Here is a 25,482-nt window from a genome sequence, read left to right as displayed (position 1 = left end):
TGCCAAGGTTGTGTGTGTTCGATCCCCAGTGTGGGGTGTGTGGGAGGCAGCTGATCAATGATTCTCTCTCATCATTGATGTTTCAATCTCTCTCTCCCTCTCCCTTCCTCTGAAATCAATTTAAAAAAAATTTTTTTAAAGGGTTGAGTACACGAAGATATGAGGAGGGGGACAGACCTAGGGTAGGGGGAGAAGGGTTATTAAATAGGACCCAGACCACAATCCAGGGAGAAGATATTACTAGAACCCCTGAAATAAATGACTTCTTTCAGGTATAAGGAGAGGCAGAGAGAACTCTGAGGGACTGTGCCAGCCAAGACTCCCCATGGGGCCACCCATGAACCTGACCCTCATCCCCACATCTTCCTCTTCACTCAACAGATCTTTGACCTTTTAACCTTCTCCACACACACCCCCCCCTTTCTCCCTGTCCCAAATCCTGCTACAACAGAACTTTGGCCTGGCTCTTCCATCCTCGCCTCTGCAGATCCCACCTCCCTATTACTAGACTCTGCTTAAGTAACCCAGTCCACAGGCCATGACACCCCCTAACCTTCCCCACAACCTGGAAATGGGGAAACAGAGGTGACAGGAGGGACTCAACTGGGCCTCCCCAGAGAGCTTCTCATGGGGGAGGGAGAAGATGGGGGAAGTGCCACGCTGGGAAGGGGAGTCAGTGAGTCATCCGAAACTTTATTGTCCACCAGTTTGATTTGTACAGTCTTTGCGCTTGGAAATCCATGACAGAAAGGCCACAGTGTGATGCACCCAGTTGACAGAGACCTGTCTTCCCAGCCAGGCTCAGCCCACCTCACAAGCCCTTGTGCCCAGGACACACGGAGCCTTCCAGGTGACCTCCAGGAGTCCCCATCACCCTGCGGCTGCCCACCCTGGAGCCACACCCACAGGAACCACGTCCACCCAGGGGCCCACGAGGGGACCTGACCGATGGCTTCAGGCTGAGCCCCATCTCCCATCCTCCTCGGGCTGAGGGACTCCAGAACCTCCGGATCTGTTTTCAAAGGGTGGGCCCTGGGCTGCAACCACAGCCTTGGGGGTGCCTGCTCTCTGGGCACTCCTTCCAGCAAGCAGGCGCTGAGCAGAGCACCAAAGGGGGCTTGGGAGTGACTGCACACGTGTGCCTGCCCGGGCAACCTAGAGTCTGCCTGTGCCTGACACTCTCTGACAGTTCCCGAGTGCAAACGCGTAGGGGTGAGGGTGAGTGTGTGTGTGTGTGTGTGTGTGTGTGTGTACATAGCCACAGCTGCTAGCAGAGGTTCTAATTAGAGAAACAAGAACATTCAGTGTAAGGTTTAATTTTAGAGATTAATTAATTTTCTGGTTTTCCTTTTCCCTGGCAATCAATAAAGCTACCACGGAAATAGACCCAAAAGAATCGGTTTCTAAGTCTGTGCGTGAGGCCGTCTGTGTGAGACCTGGGCAGAAATTGTCAATACAGGCAAAAGTAATAACAGCCCCCCCCCTCTCGTTCCCGCCTCCCAGCTTTGACTCAGTCTCAGGAGTCTGAGGGAGGAGGAGCTGGGTTCCTCCCTCCTTGGAGCCAGGAGGTGGCCAGGCTGCCGCCACACAAGGGCAAGACGTGCCAGCTGGCCAAGAACTGGGGCCTGAGGCCACAGCTCACCATCTGCACCTCACAGATGTCCACTCAGAGGAAAAAGGGGTGCTCCCACCGCCGGGCCCCCGAGGAGCACAGACTCAGGGTCCGGGCGGGTTCGGTGCTGGCCGGCAGGTAGGCACTGCTGCCCAGGGAATTATCACGGCAGCCGTTCCCTCCTGCCAGGCCTCCCCTCCGGCCTCCTCTCCCTCCCCGTTCAGTCATCGCCACAGGAACATAGAACTGGGCCACAGTGGGCCACAGACTGGGGTGGCCCCACAATCTGTGCCTCCCACGTTCCCCCCAGAAAAGGAGGGCGGGGGAGCCAGAGATGTTGCATAGGTGGAGGCCATGCCTTGGAGGCTGCAGGCCCAGCCCGGCTGGAGGGAGATGGGAGAGGCTGCAGGAGGGGAGGCAGAAGCTCCGAGCGTCAGGGGTGAGCAATGTCAGGCGGCCCAAGGCTTATCCTCTCTGGCTTGAAATATGAGCTCCATCCCTAGGCTCTAAGTCTGCTGTGAAAACTTTAGCCTAGAGAGTTGGGGGGCGAGGAGGGGAGGGCAGTAGGAGGTTGTACACAGACATGCACACTGGAGCACATAGGGTGGGGGTGTGGGGAGTGGAGACAACATCAGAACTCTGGGGGAACCAGATTGGGGCCAGGGCCCTATGGCGGTGATGACAGGACGCGCCTCTGAAGAACCTGGGACACAGCAGGGCTTCTTGAGCTCACAGAAGAGGGGAGGGTGGAAGGGGTGGTTAAGATTTAGAGAATCCCTGGCTGTGACCTGCCATGGGGATTGAATATTTCTCCACCTGGGACTTGTGACAATGTCCTCAGCCCTGCAGAGGCAATGTGTGGGCACCCCCAAAGACACACCTTCCCTTGGAGGTCCTTTCACTCCCATCTGCTTCCAGAGCGCCCCCCTCACTCAGCTCCATCTCCCTGTCTCCCCACTCAGCTCAGCCGTTCACCTTGTCTTCCTTTTCCCTGGCGATGTCATTGGGCTTTACGGAGCGCTGCTGGGCGGGATCTCACCCTCTCTGCAGGGAGTGCCCTCCCAGAAGCCAGGGGAGGAGGCTGCTGCCCAGAGGCCTCAGAAAGGACCAAGGGGCACTGTCCTGCCCCTGGCCCCTGGCAACAGCTCTCAGCGCCAGGGCGCAAGAGGGGAGGGACAAGAATGACATCTGGACCCAAACTCCAGGGCCCAGTGAAATAAACAACCGTGGTGAGAGCATCAGAAAGGGAACCCCTGTCTCTGGGGCACATGCCAAGAGGAGGGTAGCAACATGTCCACGGTTTTGAGATGGAGTATTTACTGGCTTTGAGATGGAGTACTGGCTTTGAGATGGAGTATTAGCTTTGAGATGGAGTATTGGCTTTGAGATGGGGGCTGACACCTGGCCGGGCCTCAGACCCACGGAATCCATTAGCTGGTTGGAAGCCAGCCGGGCTGTTCACCAAACCACGGCCTCTCAGCAGAGAGTGGCCCTGGGGAGCCAGGCAGCGAAGGAAGGAGAGCCCCAATTGCCCTTCCTCGCAGCCCCTGAGCCTCCCTGGCTGCACAGCCAATGCCTCTCACTTGAGATGAGGCCCGGTGCAGGCCCCACAGCACAGCGGCCACCTAACAGTCAGAAGACGGCTGAAGGGCTGGGCGGGAATCTGGATGGAGTGCCTCTGGGGAGGAAGGGGTCCCCTTCGGAACTCGGGGGCGGGGTTGGAAAGAGCCGGCTCCGCCCCAGTGGCAATCTCCAGGAACCGCCGGCCCCTCCCACCCATCTTTCCCCGTTCTGTACAGGAAAGGCGGGGGTGTCAGCCCCATGGGTCTGTCCCGCTCACTCTGGCCTCCCTGCACCGCCCTCCGTGCTCAGCACAGCCTGTCATCACCGAGACCCCCGGCTACAGGCAGGGGCAGCGGGGAGGCCGGCGGGCTTCTGGAGGGCCGGCGGTCACAGTGAGGTCTCCACGCAGGAGCCGTGGCGGTGCAGCGGCCGGTGGCTGTGGCCCAGGCACCCCTCCTGCCGGTGCACGATGAGGACCGGGAAGTAAAGGGCGTCGTGGTAGGGCGGCGGCGGCCCGGCCTCCTCCTCGTCGTCGTCGTCCTCGTCGTCCCCCATGCTGGCCTGGCTGGACAGCCGCGTCTGCTCGGTGGGGCAGCTCGCCTCGTTGACGCTCCCGCTGCGGCTGCGCCACAGGCAGCTGCGCCGCGAGCCGTAGAGGCGGCCGAGCGAGAAGCGGCTGCCCCCGCAGCCCGGCCCTGCGCCGGGGCCGGGGCCCGGGCCGGCCCGCGGGCTGGCGCAGATGCTCAGCGCGCTGCGCGAGAAGATGGACGAGCTGCTGACGGCGCGCTGGCAGTGCTCGCAGCTGCGCCGGTAGGGCGCCACGCCCGCCGCGCCCGGGCCGCCCACCCCGCCGTAGCGGCAGGTGGGCGCGTAGCCGCCGCCCCCGGCCCCGGCGCCGCCGCGCGCCGCCAGCCCCGCCAGGTCCATGAGCACCGCCTCCGAGTAGCTGGGCACGAGCTGCTGGTTGGAGCGGATGTGCCACTCGAGCTCCGTGCTGTCCACCGTGTTGACCCGCGGCAGGCGGTGCGTGAGCGGCGGCAGCAGCTCGTCGCTGGGGCTCAGGCCGCCGCCGCCCGCGCTGCCGGCCGAGCCCGGGCCCTCCAGGCCGAAGAGCTTCTCCACGTGGTAGTGCGCGTAGGCCGTGCGGTACTCCGCCAGCACGCGCAGTGGCCACGACAGCGTCAGCAGCGCCGCGGCCCAGAAGGCCGAGGAGCAGGCGTACCAGGGCGGCCGCGCGGGGTCCGGGAAGGCCACCATGAACTCGCGGAAGTCCACGTTCTTGAGGTGCATGCCCTCGCGCGCCTCCATGTAGTCGTCCAGGCCCTCGTTCTCGGCGAAGAAGCGCGCGCGCTGGCACAGGTAGGCGTTCTCGGCCTCCACGCTGGCAAAGCTGAAGCACTTGGTGAAGCGCAGGCGCGTGGCGGGCGCGCCCTCCAGCCCCACCAGCGCCTTGGACACGTCGCGGACCCCGCAGCGCGCGTAGTCGAACTCGGCCTCCGCCACGTGCGTGTTGACTCTCTCGTGATAGACCTGGGGGCGCCGCAGGCGGGGAAGGAGGCGGGAGTCACTTTTCTGCTCTGCCGACCCCCCCCCCCTCAGCCCCCCATCACTGCTCTGGTGGCCTGGTCAGACCCTAAGCCTGTCCGGGTTTTGATCCCGGTTGGAGCCGGGTAGGACCTTCTCATGCGTTTTACAGAGAAAGGGAGGCCCTCCGTGTAATTGTGAGTTAGAGACGAGGGCAGGCATCAACCTCATCCCTACCAGTGTGCGTTCTAATTTTAATTTGACTCTGCTTCCTTTGGCGGTCACACCCTGGCCTCCAGCTTGCCCGGCCCTTTTGCCTGTTTGCATCGTCCCACGCTGTCCCCTCCTCATCACCCCCCCCCCCCCCCCCCCCCGTCCTCCCTTTTACAGGGGTGCTTCCAGATGGGCCCCAGAGGCCTTTGTCTCTGGCCTCCCTGTTCACACCTTAGCAATCACGTGCCCCCCCACCCCCCCCTGATTCTTAAGGCCCCAGGCTTCTGCTTACCCATCCCAGTCCTGAGACTGAGATCACCCTCATCTGGGAAAATCTCATTCTCCTCTTCCTCCAAGTCTCTTTTAAAAATGTTTTTGTTGATTTCAGAGAGGAAGGGAGAGGTAGAGACAGATGGAAACATCAATGATGAGAGAGAATCATTGATCAGATGCCTCCTGCACGCCCCACACTGGGAATCGAGCCCACAACCTGGGCATGTGCCCTGATGGGAATGGAACGGTGACCTCCTGGCCTCCTGGTTCATAGGTCAACGCTCAACCACTGAGCCCCCCACAGCGGGCCCTCTGGGGCTCTTATATGTCTACCCCTGCAGGGCCCAGGAAGTGCTGATGGGTTATCCCCACCTCTACCACTATCCAAGTGGCCTCCCATGCCTACCTCCACCTTTGCTGACCCCCACCTCTGGGAGCCTTGGACTTGGGACCTGGGGCCCTGGGCTTGAGTCTAGCACTACCACTTAGAAGCTGCAGACCTTAGTCAAGTCCCTGAGCTGAGGTCTCCTTACCTGTGCAAGAGGACTTGGCAGCAAGCACCTCACTGAGCAGGTGAGGGCATGCCGTGACACTGTGCGTATGAAGCGGTCTCTACCATTGAGCAATAAACAGTATAGACCCTGGAGCCAGACTGCCTGGGTTCAAACCTCAGCTCCCTTGCATAATAGCTCTTTGACTTTAGGCAAATTGCATAGCCTATCCAAGCCTCGGTTTCCTCATCTGTAAAATGGGGGTTATCTTTAACTACCTCACTGGGTCATTATGAGGTGTTTGTAAAGTACTCAGAGCAGCCTGCCCGCTGGTGTTTGCAGTTATTATTGTGGTGGTTGTTCCTGCCCTCCTGCTGCAGTGCCCACCCAAGCTCACTGCTGCCTCTGCTCCTCCCCCTGGGGACAGTCAGGCACAGCTGGAGCAGATGTGCCCCCTCCTCCTGTCGGGATGGACCAGTGCTCCCCTCCAGCCCCTCACCTGGGTGGTGGTGTAGGCGTCTCCGTTGCGGTATCGAGTGACCTGGCGGGTGCGGCGGACATAGTGGTAGCTGATGGCCTTCCACCAGATGCAGGGCGTGGCCTGCTGCATGCGGCCCACACGCTCCCGGACGCTGGTTACGTCAACACGGTGCTGCAGCTCGTGGCGGGCCTGGCAGTGCCAGCACTCCACCAGGTAGACAGCGTACAGCATGAGCAGGAAGGCCAGGGGGATGTAGACATAGCCGTTAGAGCAGGGGCTGTCATGGTACATGAGGCTGTTGCCCTGATAGGCGCTGCTGAAGGTGAGGCGGGTCACGGTGGTGACGTGGCACCAGGCCACGGCCCCCAGGCAGCCGTACATGAGCAGGGAGAGCAGCAGGCACTTCCAGTGGGACTCACGGCAGAGGGACTTGGTGAAAGAGGGCTGGATGGGACGCTGCTGCTCGGAGGGACAGGAAGAGAGGCCAGGACGAGAAGGAAGCGGGACAGTGTGCAGGACCCAGAACAGAGATGGATGCAGGGATGGCGGGGCAGAGGCCAGCATCAGAGATGACAGGCAGAGAGCGACAGGGATATGGAGAGAACATGGAAGACCGAGAGGGGAGCCAAGGACCAGAGGTAAACACAGAAGTGAGCCGTGGGGACAGGAAAAGGGAGCAGAATGCCAATACAGGGAAGTGCAAAGAGACAGACGCCCCAAGAAGCAGGAAGAGATCAGCGCCAGAGATGGGGGGAGGAGGCCCAGGTGGCAAACACAGATGGATAGGATGGCACCCAGAGAAACAGAGTCCAAGGACAGATGCAGAGGCGGCCGTGGAGCAGGAGAAAGTGGACGGGAAGACAGGGGAGGACAGACAGGCGTCAGCGAAGGCGGCTCCGCAGCCCAGCCCCCTCCCAGATGCCGCACTGACACCACCTTCCCACTCAGCGGCGGGGCCCTCACTTCCAGACGTTTGGTCCTACGATCTGGAGGGCCCCTCCTCTCTGGCCCATCCACCTCCACGTCCCTCACAGACAATGAGCCTCACACTCCTTTGGGGGAGGCCCCGGGAAACCTCAGGCTGTATCCTTCCCCATGCTCTGCACCCAGGCCCTCTGTGAGTCTCCCTCTTACACCCTAACACCCTCCTCTGTTCTAAGATGGGGGGGGGGGGGGAGGCTGGTGTCCCTGCACAAAAGGCCGTCCTGGAGGAGATATCTGGAAGGGCAGAGGCATGGGGGGCAGGGGGAGGGGATGTAAACCCAGGGCTGGGGGTAGGAAGGAAGACATTTGCAGCTCAGTCATTTGTCAAGAGAGAGTGGTTTTGGGTCCTCCAGGGGCCTGTTTGACTGTTAAAGCACTTGGTGAGTTCTGTCCCACAGTCAGCCCACTGACGTGTTTACATGTCTGGCTCTGCCACGGGACCGGGTAGTCCTGAGGGCAGGGCCCCGACTCTGCATCCTGGCTGCCTACCATGGTGCTGGCACCCAACAGCCACTTAGTGGATAGGTATTGAGTTGGGTTTCTGGTGGTGCCGGGCTTCCCAACTCCTCCTCCCCGCTGTCTCGCTTTGGGAACCTCGCACACACCCGCCTGATTCCCAGAGCCTGGCCCGAAGGCTAGCCCGGAGGAGGGAGGAAGGATGGGAAAGAAGGGGACAGCTGTTACTGTCCGGGGGCGGTGGGCCTGGCCTTGGTGTGAAATCAAAGGAAAGATCTGGACGTGCAGTGGGCTGGGAAACAGCACCCAGCATAAACAGACCGGGTTAGGGTCCGTGAATCTTTCGGCGAGCCTTGTCCTTGGGGTGTGTGCATCTGTGCCCCCTCCTGGGTGTGCACGTGTCCCAGCGGGAGCACTCCTGACAGGGACCCTCCCTGCAGGCCCCTCTGCCTGTGCTGCTGCCCTGGCCCAGTGTGTGCATGTGTGTGCACGGGAGATGGGGTGCTCCTGGCACTTCCCTTAGTCTCTTTGTCCCCGGGTTCAGAGGACTGAAGAGGAAGGCCTCCAAGTAGGGATGTGCTTGGTCCCAGGGCTGTGCAGGATCCCTGGTCTCAGGGTCCCCTGGGCGGGGGATGCAGGAACAGTGGCAGAGAGAGGTGCACACCCCCCCCCCCACACACACACACATCACACACATCACATCCCAGTGACGGGCTGGGGGAAGGTATGGGGGAAGGTGGGTGTCGCCTCTCTGCACATTTGACCTTCTTGGCTCAGAGGATACCACTCTTTCCCCCTACTATTCTCCTGCCTCTGTAGCCCCCACACATCGCCCTTCCTGGCCTTCCAGACAGCATCCCCTCCGTGATACCGGATCCGGCCACCGTCCCCACTCGGATCCGCCCGGGGTCCGCGAGGCCCCGCCCCCGGCCCCGCCCCCGGCCCGGGACCCCCAGCCCCGCCCCCGGCGCGGCCCCTTCCCCGCCACCAGCCACCACGGACAGCTCCGCCGCCGGGCGGGACCGGACCGCTCCGGGACTGCGGCGGCCGCGGCCGGGGTGCGGGGCGCCGGCCGCGCTGCGGCGGAACCGGCGGGGGCCGCGCGGGGGATGGGGGCCGGCTGCGGCCGCGCCCGGGGAAGGGGCGCCCCGGCTCTCACCTCCTCTCGGGCGGGGCCCTCGTCCGCCGCCGCCGCCGCCGCCGCGGGCTCCTCCGGGCCCCCGGGGCCGCCGCCGCCGCCGCCGCCGCCGGCGCTCTCTCCCGCGGCCGAGCCCGGGGGGGACATGGCGCAGAGGGGGCGCGTGGAGCTCAGGGCCTCCCGGGGGGCTGCCGGGGGCCCGGGGCATCCTGCGCGGGCCCGGGGGAGGGGGCGGGAGGGGGCGGGCCCTCGCTGCTCCCCACCCCCCGCGCGGGGGGAGGGGGCCTGTGAAGGGCACCGCGGGGAAGGGGCCGGGGTCGGGGGTGGGCAGGCGGGCCGGGGGGCCGGGCTGGGGGGGCCGGGGCCGGGGGCGGGTGTCACCTTGAGGCCCGCGCGGCGCCGCTCCGCCTCCCGCCCGCTCCCGCCGCCGCCTTTTGTCTGAGCCGAGCTGAAGCCAGCGCGCCCCCCCCCTTCCTCCCGGCGCAGGAGCCCCGCCCCCGGCCCCCCAAACTCCGCCTTCCCCAAGCCTGCCGAATGGCCACCCCCCAAAGAGGAAAAGCAACAGGGCTCCCCGCACCCCTTCCCCACTCCTAGTCCTGCTAACCATGCTTAGGCGCGGACACACACACACACACACACACACACATACACACACACTCGCACATACACACACTCACATGCACATACACACACTCACACATACACTCACACACACATACACTCACACACACATACACACATGCACATACACACACTCCACACACACATACACACATCATACACACATACATACACATGCACACATGCACTCACACACACTCACACATACACACTCACATGCACACACACACACATACACACACTCATGCGCACACACACACACACACACACACACTCACACACACACTCTCACCATCCTGGGAAGATCTATGAAAGGGAGTCTTGGAACCCTAGGCAGATTCTTACTCCCAGCGGGTGTGAAGGAGGAGGCAGGAGCAGACCCACCCGAGCCTGGGTGGAACAGGGCAGAGGGAAAGGACGGGGCTGTACTGAGAGAGGATAACAGAGGGCAGAGGGGACACTGGAACCAGCCTGCACAGGCCATCTTCCTCCCCGAGAAGTACAGCCCCAGAGAAGCAAACACGTGTGTATATTGTCCTCTGCTGGAGACCAGGATGCCAGAGTTCTGATTTTTTTTAAATCATCACCCAAGGATATCCTCTCCATTGATTTTTTTTTTTTCCAGAGAGAGTGACAGGGAGGGAGAGGAGAGAGAGGAACATCTATGAGAGAGAGACACACGTCAACTGCCTCCTGCACGCATGTATCCCAATCATGGTGGGGATTGAACCTGCAACCCAAGTACCCGCCCTTGACCAGGAATTGAACCCGCAGCCCTTTGGTCCGTGGGCTGAAGCTCTAACCACTGAGCCACCGGCCAGGGCCCAAGTTCTAATTCTTCATCCTGGCTTTTCCACTAACAAGCGGTATGACCTTGGGCCAGCGCCTTCCCTTCTCTGAGCCTTAGTTCCCTCGTCTGTGCAGGGAGGACTGACCAGACAGTCTCTAAGGCTCTGACCTTCTCTGGGTGTAGGAGGCAAAAATCACAGACCACAGGCCAGGCTGAGTGGCTGCAGGTGGCCTACCCCACTGTGCCCTCCACCCACACTTCTTCTCCCTGCCACGCCGCGGACAGGAGGAGAGGAGACGGACACCCCTTCATTTCTGAGAGCACCCATTCAATAAACAGGGATTAGGTGCCTACTGTGCGCCCCGTCCGGAAGCGAAGCACAGGATGTCCTCCCCTCCAGGAGCACAGTCTAACGGGAAGCGGGGACCTGGAAACCAATCATTATGACAGGACGTGATGGATCTGTGTGCAGTCACTGCGGAATCCTACTGTGTGCCGTGTGCCGTATCGGAGTCTCTGACATAGAGTAGCCGTTTCCCCACTTACCTTTGGGAACTGAGGCAGAGGGGCGGGGAGTGACTTACTCCAGGTGATCCCGCGCGAAGTCCATGGGGCTGTCTGGGAGGACGTTAGTGTGAGGCCAAGCCCGGACACCGGGTCTTTGGGGGTGGAAGAGGACAAGCACACCGATGTGCCGGGGTCATCCTGCCTCTCACTGGGCAGAAGGGCCACTGCCTCCACTCTCCACACACCCACCCCTCCTCCTGGTCCTGCCTCCATCTTCCTACTGTTCCCTTCCCCGGCGAGGTGAGGGTGACTCCGTCTGCCAATTGCTTCAGAACTACCCGGCCTGCAGGACCCTCCCCGCCAGCGAGTCCATCTCCCTGCCCACACAGGGCAGGGTGTGCCCCTGGAGAGGCAGGGGTTCTCTTCCACTCCAGGGCAGAGGAGACATCTCACTTGTGGACTCATCCCAGTGTCTCGCACCTATGCTTTTCAGAAAGTCCTGCCTCGGCATATCCCCGGTAAGGGGTGTGCAAGAGGCAGCTGATCAATGACTCTCTCTCATTGATGTTTCTAACTCTCTATCTCTCTCCCTTCCTCTCTGTACAAAATCAATAAAATATATTAAAAAAAAAGAAAGAAAGAAAGAAAGAAAGAAAGAAAGTCCTGCCTCACCGCTAACGTTGACCCTTCTGGGTCTGGTTTTATCCCCTCCCACCTAGTTCAGTCCTCGCAGTAGACAGAGCAGAGGTCCTAACCCGGACCTTCCCTAACCCAGATAAAGACGTCACATGTAGTTGTTATACCCTTCCCGCTGTCCCCCACCTCCAGGGTCTTCCCTTTCTCATCTCAGGGGGGCTGTGAAAGAGAGATAGCCCAACTCCGTTTGGCCAACCCCAGAGCTCCTCTAAGAGATTTAAAAAAACACCCATCCACCCCCCATTCACACACATTACTTTTTCTTGAAAGCCCAGGGAAAAGAGGGGTGAAGGGAGGGGGCTCAGAAGGAGCCAGCTGACCAGCTGGTCACCATGGCAACTGGGGCTGCATCCAGAAGATGAGCTTGGGTGGAGGCTGGGAGTGGGAGAACAACTAACAGAACTAGACAACATCAACAGATAAAGAGAAGAGGATCAGAAGACGGGAGCAGAGGAAACAAAGTCAAGGCCCTGACCACACTGTGGCCCGAGTCAGAATTCTTTAGTCCAGATGATACTGCATGCTCCTTCTCGCCATGCCTGAAGTTTCCCCAGAAGGGCTTCCAGCGGGAGAGTAGGCTAGATGCTGGAAGCAGTGAGCGCCTCGATGCTGACCTCCAGTGGCCAGAAAAGGGACTGCCACACACCTGTTATGTTCAGAGCCAGATATGGGGCTAAAAGGAGTAGGTTTTTCCTTAAATCAACCTCTGTATTTGATGAGAGATGTGGTCACTGAACATCCCCAAGTTCTCCTGTCCTTGCAAAGGACTCATATGCCCCAAGCCCTGCAGGCATTATAGAGGAAAAAAATTAGAAAAGGTAAAAAACAAAACAAAAAAACATTCACTGAAAACAATTTTAAGCTTCGGATTAGGGGCAGGAGAGCTTGGCTCTGCACTTCATTTGATCTTAGGAAAGTCAACTCACCCCACTGTGCCCCAGCTTCCCAACTTTAAAATGGGGATAGTTCCAGATGTTTAACCCAAGTGGTCTGGGTCTGGAGTTTATGACTATACTTTTACTCCAGCTTTTGAGGATGGGAGAGGGAAATGTCAGGGGAAGAAGCTGAAAACATCTGAAATGGCTTCTCACAGCCTCATACTCAGCAAATTCTCCCTCTCTGGTCCTCCAGGGGGGCGGAGAGGAGTAGGTCATCTCCTCTCATCTGCTCTCCCCCTCCCACCCACCCCTCCCCCTGTCTCCTCTCCTTACTAACCCCCTCCTCCCAGAGACTAGGTACCTCTCTGCTCCCCACACCTCTGTCCTCCCCATTTCCAGTTCAAATGGAAGCTTCCCTGCCCCTCTCCTCACTGTGTGCCTCCTCCCCACCCTCTTCTCACTCCTGTCTTCTCACAATCACTGTGTTGTAATTGCCATGGGGGCTTGGTGGATATTAATTACTGTTACTGTGTGGTCCTCGGTTTTGCTTCCAGCAGAGAGAACAGTGTCACACATGTAGGACAAGCTCCACATGTTTGTCAAATGGATGAATAAGATGAGGTTGCATGGGACAAGGCAGCAGGGAAGCTGGTTAGTAGCTGTCTACACTCAGTGCAGCATTCTTCCCCCAATGCCAGAGAGAGAAAAGACGCTCCTTTGGGATAATCTTCCAAATACACTGTTGGCCCATGGTTGGTGGCACTTGGGGTAGGAGTAAGTCAGGGGGCACTAGTTTGCACCTCAACATGGGGGTGCAGTTTGCCTAAGGCCTCCCTGGGCCCAGGGGAAGCAGGGAGAGGGGAGGAGGAAAGATGTGTTGGCACTGGAGCTGGAGCTGAGTGTGGCCCAATGTGCCTGGGGCCTCCCCATCCTGGCCCCGCCATGAGGAAGTAACCTTCCCTGGTAGATGGGGGTAACCAAGTGTTGCAACCACAAAGACCAGTGTTTCACCCCTGGAAAGAATGACCACTCTGCTTTTTAATTTTTTAAAATATATTTTTATTGATTTCAGAGAGGAAGGGAGAGGGGAGATAGAAACATCCATGATGAGAGAGAATCACTGATCAGCTGCCTCCTTCCTGCATGAGCCTGCAACCTAGGCATGTGCCCCAACCAGGAACTGACCCATGATCTCCTGGTTGATGCTCAGCCACTGAGCCACAGCAGTGGGTGCACTCTGCTTTTTTTAGACAACAAAAAGAGCATGACCAACCTCCTTCATTTAGACAACAGTCTGCCTGAGAAAACCCAGTTTTGAAAAGCACATCCTCATGCCCAATTCTCTGTGATCTGAGAAGTTGACATAGGAGAACCTCTACCCAGGACCCAAAGGGAGAATCACTAACCTTTAAAGACAATGGAGCCCTAACCGGTTTGGCTCAGTAGATAGAGCGTTGGCCTGCGGACTGAAAGGTCCCAGGTTCGATTCCGGTCAAGGGCATGTACCTTGGTTGCGGGTACATCCCCAGTAGGGGGTGTGCAAAAGGCAGTTGATCGATGATTCTCTCTCATCGATGTTTCTAACTCTCTATCCCTCTCTCTTCATCTCTGTAAAATATTAATAAAAATATATATTTTAAAAAAGAATGGAAAAGAAGGGGGGGAGTGAATGAATGAATGAATGAATGGACCGAGGGGTGATTGGATGGCTGGCTGGCTGGCTGGCTGGCTGGCTGGCTGGCTGGCTGGCTGGCTGGCTGGCTGGATGGATGGATGGATGGATGGATGGGAGGATGATGAATGGGTGAATTCACACACCAGTGAGTCAGGACCAGGTAGCCCGGGACTCGGAGCCAGCGCAGAGGGCGGGGTCAGGGGGATTCCGGAGGGCGGGGCCTGTGCCCGGAAGCGCCTGTCGGGGGCGGGGCCTGAGGGGCGGGTCCAGAGAGAGCGCGTCAGACCGGGCATCCCGGCTTCCCCGAGGAACCTCTGCGGCGGACCCCACGGAGCTCCGAGCCTGTCCCACCCTCCTCGCCGGCTCCTCGGACCCCAGCAGCCCCGGAAGGAGGCCACTCCGGGCCGGGAGCCCGCCCCGCAAGACGGCCCTGCCACCCGGAAAGGCGGCGCAGCGGGGCCCGCAGCCGGAGCCTGCCGGGACCGGGCCCCCGCGGGCCGGCGCCGCGGGCATGTCGGAGGCGGCGCGCAAGGGGACGGACGAGTCGGACGAGAGCCAGTGTGACTCGGGCATCGAGTCCCTGCGCTCCCTGCGCTCCCTGCCCGAGACCGGCCCGGCCCCAGCCTCCCGGGCCCCGGGCGGCGCGGGCCCCCAGCCCTGGACCCATCCTCCGGGCACCGGCCAAGAGCCCCCGGAGAAGGAAGACACCGATGGCGAGAGGGCCGACTCCACCTACGGCTCCTCGTCGCTCACCGAGCCTCTGACCTTTTTGGGGGTCCCTGAGACCGAACACCCGCCCCCGGGCTCGCCGCTCCCCCCAGCCGGGGCGCTGAGTCCGCAGCAGCTGGAAGCGCTCACGTACATCTCGGAGGACGGAGACACGTGAGTCTAGGGGCGAGGCTGGGACTGCACTCCTTCCCCATGCTAACTTGGGGGCCTCCCCGGGAGCACCCCCCTCTGTAATGCCCCCTCCAGGCACCTGACCTGGACGGGGCATTCTCCACTCTCCTCCCAACTCCGAACTTCACTCTCAGCGCACTTGTGAGCTCCAGCCAGGCCCAGACCAGAGGACCGGGGATCATCTCTGCCCTCCCTTTTGGAGGCGGGCAGAGCTGGCAGGGCCTTACCAGGCACCTAGGATTCTGGAAACCTACCAATAAGCCACCGCTAGGAAGAGAAAATTCCCCTGACCAGTCCAGGTTTTGTTTTGTGTGTGTGTGTGTGTGTGTGTGTGTGTGTGTGTTTCTTGCTGGGGGAGAGGGCCTCCTTGCTTGCACAATATCTGGAATTCCCAGGCCCTGACCTCAGAGTGCCCTGTCTCAAGGAACCAGAGATGCCAGGGACAGGTGACCCATGGAGCCCAGGAAGCCGGGGTGGGAGTACGGCCAGGGTGCAGAGCTAAGCTGGCCCTGAGGGGGGGGAGCCAGGTTGGGACACTCCTGCCCCAGCAGACTGACAGGCGGCTGGCTGGCTGCTGCAGCCTACTTCCTCTCTGCTGAGAAAGGGGAAGTGAGGGTTGGAGTCAGCCTTTACCGGCACCTTCGGTCTCCCAAGTCCCCCCAGCCCTCACTGTCTTGCCTGACCTCCTTGCCTGCCATTTCTCCCCAGGCCCAGGGGGGTCTTGGTGGGACTGGGTAGGAAGCAGTGGGAGGAGGAGGCAGTAGTGCACAAGGTCAGGCCGGCTGAGGGTTTGCCCCTCGGGAAGAAAAAACACTGTTAGGAGAGGGGGTGGCGGGCATTTGGGGGTTAGAAACAGAAGGGCGGGAGCTGGGGTCCCAGGTCAGGGATGTTGAACAGGGAAGAAAGGATGTAGAAGGAGCAGGAAGTGTCTGTTCTTATCTGCTTTTTGGAAATGCAAGGGTCATAATCCTAGGTGACCTTTGACAGAGACCCAGTGTGGCCCCAGGCCTTTTGTACTTTGTGTATTCTGTGCCCAAATCAGCAGCCCTCAGGCCCAGAGCCGAGATTTGGGGGCCTTCATGTGAAATACCTATGCTGACCTTTGACCCAGGAAGTAGAGGCTCCAAGTGGAATACCTATGGCTGACCTTTGACCCAGGGAGTGGGGGCTCCGAGTGGAATGCCTGTGGCTGACCTTTGACCCAGGGCGTGGGGACTTCTGATGCTGCCCTCCTCTGTTAGCCTCCCTGCCCAGCCTTTGCCTCCTCTGGTTGGAGACAGGTGTGTCTAGAATGGGCGGTGGGGAGGTGGCAGGACTCCCCCAAAGGAGTCTCTTCCCTCGGAAGTGTCTGGGGTGTGGGACAGATGGAAGTGGGAAGAGGAAGTGGGAGGAGGGGAGACTGAGGGAGAGAGGGAGGTGGCTGCAGGAATGTGACCCAGAGAGCTGGTCCTGGCCGAGGGGATTTCCAGAGCGGTTCCTCCCTCCCTCGTCACTCTCTCCTGCTGCTGCCCGCAGCCAGCCCTTCGCCGCCACTGCCGAGCGGCCCCCTCCCCGGCCCAGACAGGCCCGGCAGCCTCGTTACCCCCAGTCACCGCGTCCCAAGGCAGCTGTCCGGGCTGAGACCCTCCAGCTCTGGCTTTCATTTTCCCCACCTGATGCGGGGAAACCCCAGGACTGGAACTTCCCCTCCCAGCTGTCCTCCCACCCCTAGGTTAGGGCTCTTTGTCCCCTGACGAACACATACTTTGTACACGGCACAGACCTCGCCTCGGAGGTGCACACAGAGTGAGGGCTCTGGCCAGACCCGGCCAGTCTGGCTGTCTGAAGAGGGACCCTCTAGACCCACTCCCCTGCTGGGGGCACAGGACAGGATGTGGCACTCCTTGCTGCTCATTCAAGAGCTTCTGTTCTCTCTCCCTTGGCATGTGCAACATTGAGTTTGGGTGCGGGGAGGTGACCCCCACCTGCCGTCTCTGAACTCCCTGTTGGGCTGGGGGGTGTGGGGAGCTCAGCCCTGGAAACCACCTCTGCACGACCCCAGCAGCTTTCAGTTTGGCTTTGGAGCTGCAGCTGGTCTGGGAGGCCCTGGGGCAGCGGGGGTAGGGGGTGGGACAGGAAGCTCCTTGGCCCCGGCACCCTGCCCGCCCGCCCACTGAGCCGAGGCCCTTCTGGAAGGCCAGAGATGGGAACTTGGAGCCTCCAGCCCCGGGAATCTGGTTTCCCACACCAACCCTCACTTCCTGGCCCAAATGCTTACTTCCTGCACCTATCCTGCGGGTGGCTTCTTAGAGATGTGTCCCTTTTAACCCCAGGACCCCAGCCCACTCTTTCTGACCTGGGTACCGACACTAACCCCTGCCCTGCCCTGCCCTCCAGGCTGGTCCACCTGGCGGTGATTCATGAGGCCCCCGCCGTGCTGCTCTGTTGCCTGGCTTTGCTGCCCCAGGAGGTCCTGGACATTCAGAACAACCTTTACCAGGTGGGTGGAGAGGGCAGGCTGTGTCCAGATACCCATGCCTGCCCTGGCAGCCATCCCGAGCAGCCACAGTGACCTTAGGCTGCTTCCTCAGGAAACCACATGCAGGACCCTGAGCTAGAAGCTGAGGATACAGACATGAGTAAGACACGGCCTCTGCCCACAGGGTGCTTGAGCCTGGACTAGGGACTCACGTCAACACAATTGCACAGCACGGTGACAAGAGTTGTGATGGAGGCACATACCAGCTGCTGCGGGATCCACTTCCCTCAGCCTGCCTCCAGGATTAGAGTCCCAAGAGCTTGGTGGGGGGCGACAGAGGGAAGGGCTTGGTAATGTGGCCATGGAAGAGCAGGGCCATCGCCTCTATAAGCCGTCCTCAAGGAAGGTGCCGGCTGTTGTCAGTCCTGTGCCCACCTGAGCGTGTCCCCAGAGGGGGGAGCACGCTGCAGTGGCCCTGTGACCCTCTGTGCCCGCAGACGGCGCTCCACCTGGCTGTGCATCTGGACCAGCCGGGGTCAGTCCAGGCCCTCTTGCTGAAAGGGGCCAGCCGCACGCTGCAAGACCGACATGGTGACACAGCCCTGCACGTGGCCTGCCAGCGCCAGCACCTGACCTGTGCCCGCTGCCTGCTGGAAGGACAGCCGGAGCCAGGCCGAGGACCGCCTCACTCCCTGGACCTCCAGCTGCAAAACTGGCAAGGTACAGGCTGCCACAGGGGACAAGAGACCAGGACCCCCCTCTCAGGGAAGGAGTGGGGGGAGGGGGGTTGTCATACCATAGCTTATCCATTGATGCACCCCTAGTTCTAAGTACATAGATACTCAGTACCTCTTTGCTGAATGAATGAATTTGATTTAGAATTTACTTAGAATCTGTTGTGTACTAAACAGAGCACTAAATCTTGCCCTTGAGATACAGTTTAACAGAGATCGTTAATTCAACAAGATGTACTGAGGGCCTCTATGTGCCAGACACTATTCTAGGAGCTGGGACTGCATCTCTGAACAAAACAGAGCGATTGCGATAGACAAGACATATAAGAAGCGGATTCTCTAGTAGGTTAAAAGGCAGTGAGTGCCTCGGGAAAGTAGCACAGAGTGAGAAGAACTAGAATGTGGGGGGTGGGGCTGTGTGACTGAATGGTGGTCAGGGAAAGCCTCATGGAGCAGGGACCTTTGCGCAGACTTGGGGAGTCTGAATCTAGTTCTTTAAGCAGAGAACCCAAGCCAGAAAGGAGATGGCAAAAAGGCAGGGAAACGCATGGGAGGAAGTGGCTCTGGGAGGGGCTGGGGCTTGAGGATCCCAGAGACCTCTGAAGAAGGTGGCTGTGGCCAGGGTTTCAAGGCAGGCAGAGTTATCGAGCTAGAGAATGGGGGAGGGGGATGTCAGGGGCGGGTGCCTGTATGGGGGTGTCACTCAGCAACCTGACCCCTGAAGCATGAAAGTTTCAATAACATGACTCTGAAAAGATGGAAACTTTACGTTCCTTTCCCCTCAGACTTTTGAGGGGGTTTTTTGGGTTTGGGTTTTAACAGCCCTGTGATCAGAGGCATTGAGTGGGCAGTGGGTCCCTTGGGGCCGAAGGGTAGGGAGGTCCCTGAAGAGTGGGAGAGAGAGAGTTGGTGGATGCAGATTAGCAGCCTCCACATTCGCTCCGTCCTAGGCCTGGCCTGTCTCCACATCGCCACTCTGCAGAGGAACCAGCCACTCATGGAACTGCTTCTTGAAAACGGAGCTGACATTGATGTGCAGGTGAGGTGGCCAATCAGGGCGCTGCCTGGCCCAGTGTCTGCCCTGGCACGTGCTCTAGCCCTCAGGTCCACTCCCAGTGTCAGAAGCAGGTGGCACACACCTTATCCGGGGCCTGGACCCAGCGTGCTTCCTCTTGAGGGCCTTGGAAGACATCCTTCTTTCCCTCCAGGAGGGCACGAGTGGGAAGACGGCGCTGCACCTGGCTGTGGAGACCCAAGAGCGGAGTCTGGTACAGTTCCTGCTCCAGGCTGGGGCCCGGGTAGACGCCCGTATGCTCAATGGGTGCACACCCTTGCACCTTGCTGCAGGCCGAGGTCTCAAGAGCATCTCATCCACGCTGCGAGAAGCAGGTGCCGACTCTCTGCTGAGGAACGTGGAGGACGAGACGCCCCAGGACCTGGCCGAGGATGTGATGCCCCAGGACCTGGCCGAGGATGTAAGAGGCGTACACTCAGCTTTGCCCTCCAGACCTTCCCACACCCTTGGCAGAGACAGGAGCGGTAATGGCTGAAATAGCCAAGGAGTTAGGATCCCGGGGGGCAATCCACCATTCTGTCACTCGCCAACTGCGGGATCTTAGGCAAGCTTCTGCCCCTCTCTCAGCCCACACTTGGGCTACAGCGAACGTGGGTGGGGGGAGCAGGCCAGATGTGGCGCAGTGGGTGGCGGGGCCTGTGGGAGGCCAGAGAGCCTCTGTCCGAGAGTCACTCCATTCAGCTTCAGCCGATAGGGGCAGAGGAGGAAGGTGCCCAGTATTTCTCGGTCTCGGGAATGTTTTAAGAGAGGTGAAACCTAGGTTTTCTGTATAGTCTCCATTTTTAAGTGTTCAGTGTAAAAAAAATATTCAAAACATTTTGTGAGTACCCTTCCCCCACCCCACCCCCCCAGAAACTAGACCCACAGGCCGATCACCTCCGGGGTCCTTCTTATCTGTGATAGTCAGGAATGTTCTTCGAGGGGGAGGATTGCCTAAGGCCTTGGGACTCCTGCTAGCCCAGAGGGATTGCCATTTGGGAGATTAGTAGGAAGATCTGTTCCCTCCTGTCCAAGAGTCAGTTGACAGGGAGAAAACGGCCTACTAGGTCTCCCCGGCTCCCTTTCCCCACCACTGCCTTTTCCCCGCTGGACCCTGATCTTGCCTCTCTCCATTCCCTTTCTCAGCCCTTTGCTCTTTTGCCCTTCGATGACCTAAAGATCTCTGGAAAGCCACTGATGTGTGCCGACTGAAGCCAGGGCAGGGTCTGGGGCCCTGGAGGCTTCCCGTCTCCCCTTCTGGAAGCTGGAGCCACGGTCGCTGCAGTTTGGGCCCAGGCAGGTGCCCTTCCGGAGCCCTGGGACCGCTGGGCCAGCACCGTCCTGCGCCGAGAGGAGGGGTCACAAGTGAGGGCCAGCCCGGCCGGAACGAAGAGCTTCCCGGTGGACGGAGGTTCAGGGAAGACCCCTCCCACCCCAAAGCCCCGCGTGTCCAGGGTGAAGCCTCTCTGGAAGATGGCCGGAGCTCTTGTACCCACCCACGTCGGGTCACCCTAAAACTGCCAGCCCGCAGGGAAACAAGGACTCTCCCGAGTGAGGAGAGAAACTGAAATGTGAGCGAGCAGAGCCCTCAGCGCTCCCATCTCACTGCTATGGAGAACTGGTGTTTGAAGACTTGACACAGAAGGCCCCCGGACTGAGCCTTGGGGAAGGGGAAGTTTCAATAACATGACACTAAAACGGCACAGACTTTTAAAAAGTCCCTCCCCCCCCTCCAAGTTGTTTTGTGCGAATGCATGTCTGTGTGCGCTGGGGATTTTTACACGGGCCTGCCCTGTGACCTGGCGGTGGAGGCAGGCAGAGAGGAGGTGATCACTTGAGCAGGAGAGGACCTTGCTGGGTAGCGGGGGGAGGGCTGACGGTCCTCAGGCCTCTGTCCAGCAGAGTTCCTGGCCCTTTCTGTGGAAATGCAGAGGGTGGAGGCCAAGAGAAATAAGTAAGGAGATAGAAATAAGGGGGCCTTGCCACTGCCTTGGAGGTGATGGGGAGAAGGGCTGGCCTTGGGGGGCAGACACAAGGGAGCTACGGCTTTTTATGTGTTGTGTTTTTTCCTTCCTCATATTCCACACGTGTTTGAGGGACCTGCTAGGTCAGGCCTCTGCTGGGGTGAAGACTATGGGAATAAATCAACACAGTCTCTGGCCACTTGGAGCATACAGTCTAGTGAATGAGGCAGTCATTAAAATCCTAAGAGTGTATTTCCATGTAACATGTCATCACAAGTTGATGGGAAGGAGAACAACGGAGTAGGAAGAGAGCCATACTTTGGGCGGTCAGGGGAGGCCCCTGAGCGTCCTCTCGACCCAGTGGGAGAGGGAAGGAGAGGAACTGAGAGCTGGCCAGCGTGGCTCTGCCTGGGAAGGGTGAGTGGGCGAGGCGGGCTGGGGCCAGGTCATGCAGAGCCTTAAAGGACAGACTGATGGCCCCTCCAAAAACGGAGACATCTTCCGGTCAGAAAACCGTAACAGAAAGGGAAGTGCCCCTAAGACGGCATTGCCTCGGGGCTGGTGGTGAGGCCTAGGGGCGATGACGAAGCAGGGGGAGGCCCGGGCCTGCGACTCCCCACCTCCCCCGCGCAGGGCGGCACATACCCAGGCGTCGAGTCCGTCTCCCTCCGGGCCGCGCGGGGGCGCTGTGGCCCGCGGCAGCACGGGGCGCTGCGTGGTCCGGGCGGGGGGCAGGGGGGCGGCCGCGGCGGAGGGAGGCGGGAAGATCGCGGCACTTCCGCTGGCCGCTGGCTCGCTGGCAGCTCCGGGAGGCGACGGCGGGAGCGGAGGGCGCGCGCGGCCCGGGGCTTCGCATTCCCCGGCCCCCCTCCGCCCCACGCGGCGCGGACCATGGTTGCCAGGTGGGGGGTCGGGGGCGGCACGGCCACGTGACGGGGCCGGGCCACGTGACCGCTGCTCCGCCGGGTGGGCCGGGTGGTTCCCAGCTGCCGGGGCGGTGGGCTCGCCGAACGGTCTGCGGAGCCGGCTAGGCCGGCGGGGGCGTGCTGGGGGCTTGTGCTTTTTGGGGGCGTTAGGGAGCGTCAGGCGGGGGAGTTGGGGGGAACCCCGGCGCTCCGGAAACCCGGAAGGCGGGGTGTAAGGAGGGGGCGCCGCCGCCGCCGCCGCCGGCCGGGGCAGCTGGCGACCGCTGGAGGGAAACAGAGGGAACCTGTGTGCCCGGAGGGGCGGCGCCGGCCCCGGGAGGGAGGGAGGGAGCCCTGCCTGGACGGCGCCGGCCCCCCAAGGGGAGAGAGAGGCTCTTTGTCCCGGCTGGGCTGCAGCGGAGGGGGCGGGGAGATGACTCCGGGCCCTTCTCCAGTGTGGTCCCCTCATCGCCGGTGGGTGATGAACTAACGGCTCCCTAACCCTTACGTCCTCCGCCCCCGCAGGTGGTGGGCAGTGGTGGTGCTGGTTGCCATCCCCTCCCTGGGGGCAGGTGGGGAGACCCCCGAAGCCCCTCCGGAGTCATGGACCCAGCAATGGTTCTTCCGCTTTTTGGTGAATGCTGCTGGCTATGCCAGCTTCATGCTCCCTGGCTACCTGCTGGTGCGGTACTTCAGGCGGAAGAATTACCTGGAGACAGGTGTGTGGGCAAAGGGTGGGGAAGTGTGCTCTGTCCACAAAGTGTTGGCCAGCTGTCTAAGCAGGGATGTGGCTTAGAAAGAGAGGGAGGAAGGGGAGGGAGGGGAGGGAAGAGAAGGGAAGGGAAGGAGGGGGAAAGGGGAGGAAGACAACAGCAGGGCAGACTGGCTGCCCTGAAGAAGACCGGGGTTTTGACTGTGTGCGCCTTCTTCAGGCAGGGGGCTCTGCTTCCCTCTGGTCAAAGTGTGTGTGTTTGGCAATGAGCCCAAGGCCTCCGATGAGGTTCCCCTGGCTCCCCGGACAGAGCCCGCCGAGACCACTCCTACGTGGCAGGCCCTGAAGCTGCTCTTCTGTGCGGTGGGACTCCAGGTAGGCAGGCATTCGGCAGGCTCTGCTTCTCTTCCTGCTTTGGGCCACGGTGGGCAGGGTCTCTGGAGCCAAAGTTCTCACCCTTCCAGTCCCAACCGGGATGTAGTTGGTTGTGTGCCCCCCTCCTAGGGGCACCCTGTACCACCATCTTCTTAGAAATGATGGGAGAAAATGCCCCCCCACCCCCGACTTCAGTCCTAACTGTCCTATTATTACACTTTCCTCTGCAGTGATGTCTTTCACATACTGTACTGTAAACCCACTGATAAAAGTTTGGGGGGAAGCCATTCAGCCTTCGCCCACACCACATCTGAGAAGGGGTGCCAAGATACTGACCTCATGGCATTTTTGAGTAGACACTGCTAGTTCCACCTCATGTAACATGTTAAACTGATAGTTGTCCAATTCTTGCCTGCCTGAATTGGTTGGAAATAGAAAATATTTGGGATGGAGTCAGCTCTAACAAACCCTGCTGTGGGGACAGACAGGGTTTGGGCAGTTCTAAAGCATTTGTTGTGTTTCACACACACGTGGTTCACTACAACAGTGGTCAGCAAAGTCATTTAGTCAACAGAGCCAAATATCAACGGTACAATTGAAATTTCTTTTGAGAGCCAAATTTTTTAAACTTCTAACGCCACTTCTTCAAAATAGACTTGCCCAGGCCGTGGTATTTTGTGGAAGAGCCACACTCAAGGGGCCAAAGGGCCGCGTGTGGCTCTCGAGCCGCAGTTTGCCGACCACTGCCCTACAAGCTAAATCCAGGCTTGAGAGGGAAAGGGAAACTTCACAGAGGAACCAAATTATGTATGCTGTCCTTTAAACTAGCCTTCTGAGGAAGAGGGAGGTTGATGAAATTCTTCTCTGCCAACCTTTTCCTTATTTTATGTTTTATCTCCCCCCTCCCCCACCCAGGTGTCTTACCTGACTTGGGGAGTGCTGCAGGAAAGAGTGATGACCCGCAGCTATGGGGCCACCGCCACGTGGGCAGGTGAGCGCTTCACAGACTCTCAGTTTCTGGTGCTGATGAACCGAGTGCTGGCATTCGTTGTGGCCGGCCTCTACTGCCTCTTCTTCAAACAGCCCCGCCATGGGGCACCCATGTATCAGTACTCCTTTGCCAGCCTGTCCAATGTGCTTAGCAGCTGGTGTCAGTATGAAGCTCTCAAGTTTGTCAGCTTCCCCACTCAGGTGCTGGCCAAGGCCTCTAAGGTGATCCCTGTCATGCTAATGGGGAAGTTGGTATCTCGGCGCAGCTATGAACATTGGGAGTACCTGACAGCAGGCCTCATCTCCGTTGGGGTCAGCATGTTTCTGCTGTCCAGCGGACCAGAGCCCCGGAGTTCACAGGCTACCACACTCTCCGGCGTGATCCTACTGGGCGGCTACATTGCCTTTGACAGCTTCACCTCAAACTGGCAGGATGCCCTGTTTGCCTATAAGATGTCATCAGTGCAGATGATGCTTGGGGTCAACTTCTTCTCCTGCCTCTTCACAGTGGGCTCCCTGCTAGAGCAGGGGGCCCTCCTGGAGGGGACCCGCTTCATGGGGAGACACAGTGAGTTTGCTGCCCACGCCCTGCTGCTCTCAGTGTGCTCCGCGTGTGGCCAGCTCTTCATCTTCTACACCATCGGACAGTTCGGGGCCGCAGTCTTCACCATCATCATGACTCTCCGCCAGGCCTTTGCCATTCTGCTCTCCTGCCTCCTCTATGGCCACACCATCACTGTAGTGGGGGGTTTGGGGGTGGCTGTGGTTTTTGCTGCCCTCCTGCTCAGAGTCTATGCCCGGGGCCGCTTAAAGCAACGGGGAAAGAAGGCTGTGCCCATCGAGTCCCCTGTGCAGGTTTGAGGGACCCAACTGGCAAAATGAAGATCCTCACCATACCAATTTCCTCTCCTATTTTGTAGCTTCTCACAGGTGGCTGGCTCAGGGCAAAATGCAGGCTTTCCTGTCACAGACCAGCTCTGCGTTAGGGGCAGGGAGGCTAGGTGGTCACCTTCCCCTTTGCCTTAAGTCACCAGCCCTCTAGGACTCGAGCCCCAGGGGAGGCAGTTTGGAGGGGCGGAAGGTGAAGGGATCTTCCAGAAATCCCCTGAAGTCTTGCCCAGGTAGCTCTGCCAGCAACCTCACCAGTGCTTGTCCCCTCTGAATATCCTTTAGGCTCCCTCCCAGACGCCTGCATTTAACTCTGGTGATTATAAGCAGAGTGCTGCTGTCCTAGGATAAGTGGAAGGTGGTGCTGTGCTGGGGAGAGGAGAGTCCTGCCCGCACCAGCACCACCACCCTCCTCCGCTCCTGGATCCCATGGCTCTGCTCAGAGCTGGTTGCAGGTTTTGGTACTTGGAAAATGTAACTTTCTGCTCTCATAATTTTATTTTTATTAAATTAAACTGCTGCAATGGACTTGGTCCTGTATTTTGGTGGATGGTATTAACATGGTAGTTCTCTTCAGTGTTATGTGACTTCAAGATGGTC

General features: G+C 59.6%; 3 protein-coding genes across 5 annotated transcripts; 2 read left to right on the top strand and 1 right to left on the bottom strand.

The window, feature by feature from the left end:
• Positions 1-673: 673 nt before the first annotated feature.
• On the bottom strand, positions 674-9,197 carry TMEM151B (transmembrane protein 151B). Its single transcript, XM_084890720.1, has 3 exons — positions 8,757-9,197; positions 6,176-6,616; positions 674-4,705 (listed from the first exon to the last, which is right to left on the bottom strand). Exons 1-3 carry the CDS (start codon positions 8,880-8,882, stop codon positions 3,563-3,565), a joined length of 1,710 nt encoding a protein of 569 aa, XP_084746846.1. The 5' UTR covers positions 8,883-9,197; the 3' UTR covers positions 674-3,562.
• A 5,029-nt stretch (positions 9,198-14,226) lies between these two features.
• Positions 14,227-20,778, top strand: NFKBIE (NFKB inhibitor epsilon). 2 transcript variants are annotated; one of them, XM_084889769.1, is made up of 6 exons: positions 14,227-14,784; positions 17,179-17,281; positions 17,758-17,980; positions 18,945-19,033; positions 19,203-19,469; positions 20,195-20,778. In XM_084889769.1, exons 1-6 carry the CDS (start codon positions 14,414-14,416, stop codon positions 20,258-20,260), a joined length of 1,119 nt encoding a protein of 372 aa, XP_084745895.1. In that variant the 5' UTR covers positions 14,227-14,413; the 3' UTR covers positions 20,261-20,778. The 2 variants fall into 2 exon arrangements, with proteins under 2 accessions (XP_084745895.1, XP_084745896.1); XM_084889770.1 differs by having other exon boundaries at positions 14,278-14,784; positions 19,203-19,442.
• Positions 20,779-21,756: 978 nt separating this feature from the next.
• Positions 21,757-25,406, top strand: SLC35B2 (solute carrier family 35 member B2). Of its 2 annotated transcripts, none has more exons than XM_084889767.1 (4): positions 21,757-21,914; positions 22,443-22,636; positions 22,850-23,004; positions 23,920-25,406. In XM_084889767.1, exons 1-4 carry the CDS (start codon positions 21,904-21,906, stop codon positions 24,853-24,855), a joined length of 1,296 nt encoding a protein of 431 aa, XP_084745893.1. In that variant the 5' UTR covers positions 21,757-21,903; the 3' UTR covers positions 24,856-25,406. The 2 variants fall into 2 exon arrangements, with proteins under 2 accessions (XP_084745893.1, XP_084745894.1); XM_084889768.1 differs by lacking the exon at positions 21,757-21,914 and adding an exon at positions 21,991-22,025.
• Positions 25,407-25,482: the final 76 nt, after the last annotated feature.

Source organism: Pipistrellus hanaki (genome assembly GCF_964339955.1).
Source record: "Pipistrellus hanaki genome assembly, chromosome: 7".
Taxonomy (NCBI): Eukaryota; Metazoa; Chordata; class Mammalia; order Chiroptera; family Vespertilionidae; genus Pipistrellus; species Pipistrellus hanaki.
This window is presented reverse-complemented; position numbering and strand designations above follow the sequence as displayed.

Excerpts from the sequence above, each read along its gene's own strand:
- TMEM151B (XM_084890720.1), bottom strand. The coding sequence starts at position 8,882 with ATGTCCCCCCCGGGCTCGGCCGCGGGAGAGAGCGCCGGCGGCGGCGGC. Across the intron at positions 6,617-8,756 it reads AGGGCCCCGCCCGAGAGGAG|CAGCGTCCCATCCAGCCCTC; the intron begins GTGAGAGCCGGG and ends CCCTCCGAGCAG. Across the intron at positions 4,706-6,175 it reads ACGCCTACACCACCACCCAG|GTCTATCACGAGAGAGTCAA; the intron begins GTGAGGGGCTGG and ends CGGCGCCCCCAG.
- NFKBIE (XM_084889769.1), top strand. The coding sequence starts at position 14,414 with ATGTCGGAGGCGGCGCGCAAGGGGACGGACGAGTCGGACGAGAGCCAG. Across the intron at positions 17,981-18,944 it reads CCAGCTGCAAAACTGGCAAG|GCCTGGCCTGTCTCCACATC; the intron begins GTACAGGCTGCC and ends GCTCCGTCCTAG. Across the intron at positions 19,470-20,194 it reads CCCAGGACCTGGCCGAGGAT|CCCTTTGCTCTTTTGCCCTT; the intron begins GTAAGAGGCGTA and ends TCCCTTTCTCAG.
- SLC35B2 (XM_084889767.1), top strand. Across the intron at positions 22,637-22,849 it reads GAAGAATTACCTGGAGACAG|GCAGGGGGCTCTGCTTCCCT; the intron begins GTGTGTGGGCAA and ends CGCCTTCTTCAG. Across the intron at positions 23,005-23,919 it reads TCTGTGCGGTGGGACTCCAG|GTGTCTTACCTGACTTGGGG; the intron begins GTAGGCAGGCAT and ends TCCCCCACCCAG.